The sequence below is a fragment of the Vespa mandarinia genome, chromosome 7 (assembly GCF_050613455.1).
Source record: "Vespa mandarinia isolate Hongniang chromosome 7, ASM5061345v1, whole genome shotgun sequence".
NCBI classification, from domain to species: domain Eukaryota; kingdom Metazoa; phylum Arthropoda; class Insecta; order Hymenoptera; family Vespidae; genus Vespa; species Vespa mandarinia.
The window spans coordinates 7,212,827-7,222,500 of record NC_140816.1 but is presented as its reverse complement, the minus strand read 5'-3'; the positions used below and the strand labels follow the sequence as shown (position 1 = coordinate 7,222,500).

At 27.8% G+C, this 9,674-nt stretch overlaps 1 protein-coding gene across 4 annotated transcripts in view; it reads right to left on the bottom strand.

The window, feature by feature from the left end:
- Ptr (patched domain-containing protein) overlaps positions 1 to 9,674 on the bottom strand; it is a 59,974-nt gene that overhangs the window by 14,111 nt on the left and 36,189 nt on the right. For all 4 annotated transcript variants that reach the window (XM_035863166.2, XM_085658157.1, XM_085658159.1 and 1 more), the window contains 4 exons: positions 8,780 to 9,056; positions 8,158 to 8,368; positions 7,302 to 7,487; positions 5,860 to 6,203 (listed from right to left, as the gene is read on the bottom strand). In XM_035863166.2, the coding sequence (XP_035719059.2) occupies positions 5,860 to 6,203; positions 7,302 to 7,487; positions 8,158 to 8,368; positions 8,780 to 9,056 (1,018 nt within the window). The remainder of the gene's footprint in view (positions 1 to 5,859; positions 6,204 to 7,301; positions 7,488 to 8,157; positions 8,369 to 8,779; positions 9,057 to 9,674) is intronic.

The window sequence follows — 9,674 nt, the reverse complement described above, 5'->3', positions numbered from 1 at the left end:
ACGTTTATCCGTCGTCAGATACAAATTCGACGAAATTATTAGAATAATTAATTCTTTTCTATAAAAAAAAAAAAAAAAGAAAAAAAAAAAAATTTATTCGCTCGATAAAACGAATTAAGAAATTTTTATTGTGACATAAATTTTTAATTACGAAGTAAATTTTTATTTTCGATCGACGACAAAAGAAAAAAAAAAAAAGAGAAAAAAAAGGGAAGATAAAAAAAAAAGAAAAATTGAAAAGAAACTCCGATCTATTCGTATAGTCTTCACATTTTTTCTCTTCTTCTTCTCTTTTTTTTTTCTTCTTCTTCTTTTTAACGAGAGAACGCGTGATCTAGGCGCCAAGGAAAAATGGCGTCTCCGACAATGGACTTTCCGTTATTCTCTTCATCTTACGTAAAATAAATAACCTTACACGTTATCTTCGTGGAAGCATTACGTATTTTCTTACTTAGTTAGATTATTCGTGAGAGGCAGATTTGCATTGGATCGATGGAACTGAAGACGATAACTTTGAATTACAATTGCGATTTTTAAAAAAGAATTCGTGGAAAAAGAAAAAATAAAGAAGAAAAGAATAAAATTAAGAAACCGTCGAGGATTTCATCGGCTCAATGGAAAATAACGTATTTTCCGTGAGTCAACGTGCCTTGGAAATTTAAAAATGGGAAAAAAGAGAGAGAGAGAGAGAGAGAGAACGAGACATATTTAAAAGCCGTTCGTACCTTTCAAAGAAGCTTCCGAAGAAGCTTTTATTCAGTTTAAGAAGCTCGACAACAGAGAAAGCTTTTAAAATAACGATTTACGATAACTATTCAACATATTCTACGTTTAAGGATAAAATCCTTATTCGAACTTTCCTTCCGGTCTATTCTTTTTGTTCATCTTCTTCTTTTTTCTTTTTTTTTTTTTTTTTTATTTTTTTCTTTTTATTTATTTTTTTTTTTTATTTCTCTTAATTCCATATCCGAATAGAAAAAGGAAAAAGAAAGAGAGAGAGAGAGAGAGAGAGAGAGAGAGAAAAGAAAGAAATAAAACGACAAAGAGAAGTTTGTAAAATTCTATGAATCAAAATTGTCATGAAGAAAATAAAATGATATTCTATATATTAAAATGTAAATTTGACTTTTTAACGTTCCACTTAAACCTGCAAATTTACAATCTTAGATAAAATTTAGATCGATAAGCGTGATTCTTTTCTAATGACGAGAAATTAAATTAGGAAATAACATATTTCGAACGATTATTTCACATAACGATCGAACGATATACAATTATCTGTTCTTTTCTCTTCTTTTTTTTTTTTTTTATTTTGTTTATCATTTCGATCAACAAAAATTTATAATGCGAAGAAGTAGATGTATGGATAAAAAAAAATTTTCGATCAAAATTTTCGATAAAATATAAATACGAATATATAAATAAAAAATGTAAAATATTGATGATTTATCTAATTAAGATAAGGCGTTTCTCTTGAGTTGAGTAAAAAGAAAAAAAAAAAAAAAAAGAAAAAAAAAATGTCGATAATCGCTTGTACAAAATCGTTCTTAAATTATTTTGTTGTTTCACTCTTTCATCCTACTATTAATTTGTTATACACACACACGCACACACATCACACATATATAAAATTTGTTATAATCTACCTTTCAATCTATTATATATATACACATATAAATATATATATATATATATATATATATATATATAAATATAATAATGTGTTTTATATATATATATATATATATATATATATAAAATTTGTTATAATCTACCTTTCCATCTGTTATATATATATATATAAAAGTTGTTAGCTATAATATACCTTTTCCTAACGATAGATGCATACAAGCAGAAAAAACAAGTTTATATATCAATCTATATATATATATATATTTATAGATATATATATTTATAGATATATATATATATATATATATATATATATATACACATTTACAACGAAATTATGTGAAAAGCGGAAGTCTGTCTATCTATCTATCTCTATTCCTATGCATCTATCTATGTATCTATCCATCTATCTATCTCTTTTTCTTACGACTTTTCCCTTTCCGTTGCGCTCGCGTGCGTTTGGCAGCAAATAAAGTCGATTTATTTCTTTCTCTTTCTCTTTCTCTTTCTCTTCTTTAAGTAATTGCATTCGATTCGATCGACCGATCCCGACTGCGAAAACTTCGACGACGACGGAAGAAAGCCGACGAGTAGTAAGCAGAACTACTTACTACTTATGTATTATTATTATTTCGGCTCGATGTCCTCGAAAAATGATGATCATTAGCGACCATTGCCTAACGACGAAATTACCCTAATCGTCCGTCCGTCGTACGTCCACGATCGTTGTTAAAGTTATTACTATCAAATATTCTATAACGATATACCAACTATATTACACATTACGCGTTTTGAAATTCTTCACGTTAAGTTATTGGATCGTATTTGTATTTGTAATAATATATAAATGATTGGATCAAGTAGATGGGAAGGGTGGGTGGTTTAATGGGGAGAAAGGGTGGATTAATGGGTGGATTTGAAAGTAAATGAATCATAATTATTCTAAATGATCATTAAAAATCGATCATTAACGCTGTTCATTTCAAGCCAATATTTCTCCTTAATATTATAATATCTATTATTAGTATTAATATTAATAGTATTATAAGAAAAAAAATTAAAAAAAAAATCATATGATTAATTTTAATTATTAATTATCCCCGCTACGTGCCACCCCACACCCCAACCTCCGCACCTTCCTTAAAAAAGAAAAAGCATCGATAAAAAGTAAATCTTCTGATTTTAATGAAAATTTTTAGATTTATAATTCGACCAAGAAAAAAAATCCTTAAAAAAAGAGTCGAAGAGAATGAGTAATTAATTTTTAAAATCATCTGTTAACTTTTGATCTATCATCCCTTCTTACATCACTTTACTCATTCATATCCTCGTTTTAATATTAAATTTCTTATTTTAAAATACTTTCCTTTAGATTTCTTTAGTTGAATTTATTCTTTAATGTTGTATTCCCAATGATATATATATATATTTATTTATTTATTTATTAATTTATTTATTAGTATTATATATTCTTTCATTTTCAATTATATTTTACTTCTAATAAATATAATAATAATAATAATTATTATTATTATTTGTTTTGTATAGTTCACATTTTTTTACATATTTTTTTACCTTTAAATCCTTAAATCTTTTGTTCTTATAAATATAAAATATATTTATTATTTCTTGCTTTATTATTATTATTATTATTATTATTATTATTATTATTATTATTATACTTTTTTCATCAATTAGTAATATATCAAATATACAAATATAACAATTAGTTCTTCTTCATGCAATTATACATTGCGCGTTTAATTCTCATGACAAATTTATCGATCGTCAATATTTCCCGATAAGTGATCACGCGCGAATTCGTGAATCAATCATTAGTTTCGTTTAAGCCGCGTGATAATTTTATACGCGATGATAAAAAAAAAAGGAATAAAAAAAAAAAGGAATAAAAAAAAAAAAGACCATCGCCGCAAAAGTTGACAATTTGAATGACAATAAAAAGTTCGACCGCAATGAATAGAAAAGAAAAGAAAAAAAAAAAAAGAAAAAAGAAATAAAGTTAATTCAACGAAGTAAGCGCACGTGGAATATTTAATTAACGTCACTTGATCGAAGTCACGTAACTCAATATATTTATAACGCATAAATACGAAGAAATGCATTGACTGGCAATTAAAAAAAAACTTTGCTCGATGTTAAATCTTTGATGAAAGAAATAAAAACAATAAAAAAAAAAAAAATATAAAAAAAAATTTGTTTAAATATAATTTCAAGAAACTATAGAGAAATGTTAATATTGGAATTTTTTGATTCTATCCTTCTTTTTTTTCTTTTTTTTTTATGAACGTATAAAGGAAGTAGAAAAAACAAATGTAATTTTATCGCATCCAATTAGATAATGAATCGAAGAAGATACATCGAAATATACATGTGAAGGAATATCTTTTGTGTGATATTGTTCCTTTGGTGACATTGAAAAAAAGCCGAATTAATTTCGTCTCGACTAATATCTTTTCTTTTTTATATTTCTCTCTCTATGTTTTTTTTTTCTTTTTTTTTTTCTTTTTTACCAACTCAATCGTAAGATAATAAGCTTAGGAATAGCTTATAATCCATAAAATAATCAACTTAAGAAAGTTTCGAAAAAGAAATAATCGAATTTTAATATCGTCAAAGAAGTTTCGGGTCTACTCGATGTAATGAAATTTCTTTTACATATAGATAACCCAACACGCACACACGCACACACACACAACACACACACACACACACACATATTTTCCTAAGAGTAATTTTTTCCTTTTTTCGTCTTTCTCCAGTAAAGTTTTTAATCTCAATATACACCGATCTCTAATTGCTACATTAACCATACAGTAATATAAACTATTTCTCTAATTACTTTCTATTTCGAAAATCCATCCAGTTAATTGAACCCTTCACATCACTCTTTCATATGTATTATTAAACTAATCCAACGTTAGCTTATATTTCGTGTATAAATTTCATTTATAATACGAGAGACGTCATTCTCAATTATCAAACGTGTATATATATATATATATATATCTCTGTTTCATTATATCGATCATTAGTGAATAAGAGGAACAGGTAGAAGAAGAAGAAGAAGAAGAAGAAGAAGAAGAAGAAAAATAAATAGGAATGAATTAATTAAATGTATATCAGTTTAATCGTAAACAAAAAAGAAATAATACGAATTATTAATTAATTCTAAATTTTACTCACGAATAAATTCATATCATTCCCATACATTCGCAAATAATCGAAGATTTGAAAGCGTACTCGTTTTATTAATATAATACCATAATCGGCCATATTGAAATTTCCAATGGAAAATTTTAACCTTTGATAATAATAATACATTACTATTATCATATGAAAGTTTTATATATATATATATATATATATATATATATATATTGAAAAGTCATAAAAAAAAGTTGTAAACAATAATCTAATTTAAATGATCTATTTCTAATCCCTAATCGTGCATAACTAATCCAAAAAGAAATCACATTTGTTACGCTTGGTTATTTATAAATTGAAAAAAAAAAGAAAAAAAACAAAAACAATAAAAAAACAAAAAAACAAGATTAACGAAGAAGTTAAGGCATGAATATTGCACAAGAGGTCGATGTCACTGTTCGCGTAATTATAGGTCATAAAAGCAATATTTTTCTATTGCATCGAAAGAAAGAAAAAGAGAGAGAAAAAGAGAGAGAGAGAGAGGGAGAGAGAAAGAAAGAAAAAGAGTGCAAGAATACAATTTTGATGACGTTCGATTTTCATCCTTATCCTTTAAACCTCTTGTCGCGTTGAGACCTTAATTACTATACGCTCTCACTTTACTAACGTGCGTTCGAACTTGCCGCGAATTGCTATTCCCTAAGCGAATGTTATTACAAACCTAATGCCGCCATGTCGTGCCTCGGGTAAACCCTATTAAGCTCGTTATATTTCATATATAATATATACATACATGTATATATTATACCCTAACTTTTGTCTATATACAAATGAATCTAAACCTAATACGAATAACATATATACATATATATATATATATATATATATATATATATATAAGTACTAATAAATATACTAATTATCCAATCGATCAGCTTCTCTTTTTTTTTCCTTGCACTCGTAAAAAAAAAAAGAAGGAAAAAGGAAAGAAGGAGGGAGGGAGGGAGGGAATTAGAAGTAGTAAAAAAAAGAAAACAAAATAAAAAAGAATTGCTCTCTCACCGATCATCAAAAATGGTGCAGCGAGATTGAGACCGATGAAATCGACTCCTAGATACATGCAAAGTCCAAAAGCGGCAACGGTCGCCATACCGGCGGACACGTTCCCAAGAAGGCCAAGCCAGGGTTTACTTCGTACCCAGTCGGTCATCATGCAGGTCACCACAGAAAAGATACCCATTATTGCGAACGTGCTTGAGAAATACGGGACAATTGTTTTCGTATTTGCTTCCAACTCTAATTCCAATGTCCTCGAGGCAAATCGCGCTGTGCTTATGTGCTTGAAAATACCGCTATCCTCAGCCTCGCCGACTATGTTTAGAAAGGCTTCCTCCCAGGCGGCGCCACTATAAGAAAAAAAAAAAAATACATATATATATATATAAAAAAAATAAAAATAAAAAATTCAAATATAAAATTAAGAAAAAAAAAAAAATAAATAAATAAATAAATATTTAAAGCAATAAAACAACATGTCGCGACAAGTATCGATCGTTTTATGATCAATCCATTTTTATGGATGAATTTAAAAATATAAACCTCTAAAATTGGTACTGTTTTAATACTTGAAATCGTAAAAAAGAAAAACACAAAAAAAAAAAAAAAGAAAGGAAATAAACTTGATATCTCTCTAAGTATACACGAAAATGTTATTTCCTCTCTCTCTCTTTTCTTCTCTCTCTCTCTCTCTCTCTCTCAAAAAAGTTATGTCTTTTTCTTTAATTAGTATGCGTATTATCTATTCTATCCTTTACCTTTCCTTTTTTTTTTTTCTACTCGACCGATCAAAGAGCATATAAAGTTAGAAACTATTAAAATCTTTTTCATCACGCGGTTAAACGCGGTTAACAAAACAACGAAACAACAGTTATGCTTTCTAACTGGGTTCGTATGATTTCATGTGAAAAATTTTTCTCTAAACAATTAAAAATATACAATTTAGTAGGTTGGTCTGCAGAGAAAAAAAAAAAAATTAAAAAAAATAAATACATAAAGAAGCCTTAAAACCTTAAAGTCAATCGTAAGATATATCAATAGAAAGTAGATTTAATGAAAATAGATCCTTGATCAAGAATAGTGAAATCGTATGACGAATTTTCTCTTCTTTTTTCTTTTTTCTTCCTTCAATATTAAGTAACCGCGATTTAGCTGTAACGTAAATTTGGAAAGTCGTCAGCTACGAAACGACGATTTGGTTTCGCTTAACTCTGATGTAAGTTCGAAGACTCGATTTCTTTAGTTAGATCCTGGACGCGATAAATCTTTTTCTCTCTCTCTCTCTCTCTCTCTCTCTTTCTCTTTCTCACGGATTGTCACTTATTCGTATTTAAACATGTTTGCACTGCTTGCTTACTTACAAGAGAGAGAGAGAGAGAGAGAGAGAGAGAGAGAGAGAGAGAGAGATAAGAGGAGGTTAGAGGGAGGAGGGGGTTCAATGAACTCACATAGCATCTTGCCGTGGGTTGTCGACGGTGATGAAGTAGGCGAGCTGGACCGACGGCACCGACTCGATCGTTAGATCCTCACTGATGACACTACCGCCGAAGAAAACCGGGAATAGATGGGCGTCCCATGTCACAGGATTAAACATCACCGGAAACGTTAGATTGAGCTCCCTATTTTCTACCTCCCTGGAGAGAAAAAAAAACAACAACAAAAAACAAAACGAAACAAAACAATTCGAACTGCTTGTATTCTAATTAATGAAGAAAAAGAACGAAAAAAGAAAAAAAAAACACAGAGAGAAGGAAAAAAAAATATTATTCCAACGAACTGGACGTTACCGATCGGATGGATATAATAATGGAAATTGTTTTGCGAATTAAAAAGTATCGTTCGTTCTATAAATTGAAACCTATTGTTTCGATTCAAATTTTACAAAAATTATCACTATCGATTGGACACTTGCTTGAGTCCTATTTCAAGGACATTGGATTTTATTATTATTATTAAAAAAAAATTATTCGGAGATTTGCACAAATTTATTCGATCCTAATCAATTAGACAACACTGTTTGAATCTGAATGAAGAAAGAAAGAAGAAAAAGAAAGAAAAAAAAAAACGAAAGGAAAAAAAAATTGTTTTGTAAATTAATGTTATTATTGACACTGAATATCATCGATCGTTAAAAAATAAATTATCTCATTGAAACTGAGGATAATAAATATTCAGATATTAATAAAAATCTATGATATTTAAAATCTGTCATTTATATTTTTATTTATTTTTTTCTTTCTTTTTTTCTTTCTTTCTTTTTTTCTTTCTTTAATGACATATCCAATATATTTTGGAGAGACTTACTCTATTACATGATGAAGATTAAGAATGTCGTTGTTGAAACATTCGTCGAGCCAACGTGCACATATCTCTTCATAAGTGAATATTTCGTCTTCATATTTTATTTTAACTTCTCGTATTATTCGATCCAACTCTCGCAATTCATTCCAAATTACGCTTCGCAGCATATTTGGATCGCCGTCTTTCGGAATAATTATTACATGGCCGAATCGACCTAATGAAGGAACGAAAGGAGATCGAGTTAGTATACAAAACAAAAAAAATTAGTCACTAAAAAAGAAAAATAGTATATATATATATATATATAAAATAAAATAACGAAATCAGTTATTTATTTCAATGTCATTGAGAATCAACTTTCACTAATTTCAAATCTATAATCAAATGAATCATTGACTCGTAACATTTAATATGAATCACTTAATAAAGCTATTAACGATAATATTAATCTATCCTAAATAGAATCAATGTCCATTTAACCAGTGGTTGTCAAATTTGAATATTAAAACGTTCATATATTTTCTCGATCGATTCCATCTCGATCGGATCCATTGATAATTGATTTATTTAATTCATTTGATTTAATTCATTTTATTTGATTATTTTATTTCATAATAAAATATACCTGGCCTGGTGATACGGCCGACGTTAAACTGATGACTATAGTTGACTTTGAAATATTGCTCGACTATAGCTCGCTCGGTCTTTCCAGGACCGTCAACCGGAGAGAAGAGATATTCTGGATCGATCTCGTAGTGTATCCTTTGATATCCGGTGAAGCAAATGCAGGCCAAGAGGGTTGGTACGATGACAAAATAACCAGGATGACGGCCGACCACAAGGCCGACCTTGTGAAAGGCACGGTTTAGAAAATCGTCGACGCACGTTAGATTGTGCCACATCTGAAATATACATAAGAATAATCACACTTGCTCACATGCACACGCAAGCAAACACAAGCGCATATATATATATATATATATATATATATATATATATATATATATATATATATATATATATATAATGTACATTTAAATGAATACGGAAAGAGAAAAAGTATCTCGTATTGTATTCTTAAAAAAAAAAAAAAAAAAAAAAAAAAAAAAAAAAAATATATAAAACAAAATTAATTAATTGACTAAAATAGAAGAATAAATTGAATGACAGTGAAATTTAATTCAAATTAAAGATATCGAGTAAAAAAAAAAAAAAAAAAAAATAATTTTAAAAAAAGAAAAGAGGATTGAATGAGAAATAAAAATAATCGAACAAAGAGCTAATTCTTTTTCTATTCCTTTTTTTTTTTTTTTTTGTTAATATTAATAATTTTAATATTAATAATTTTAATAATATATTTAATATATATATATATATTAAATTTTATAATAAATATATATGTATTATAATAAATGTATATATATATGTATATGCTAAATTAAAGTAAGTATATAGTATATATATCAAAATAATTTTTTTTTAATATATATATATATTTTGTTAACATTGACGATAAGACG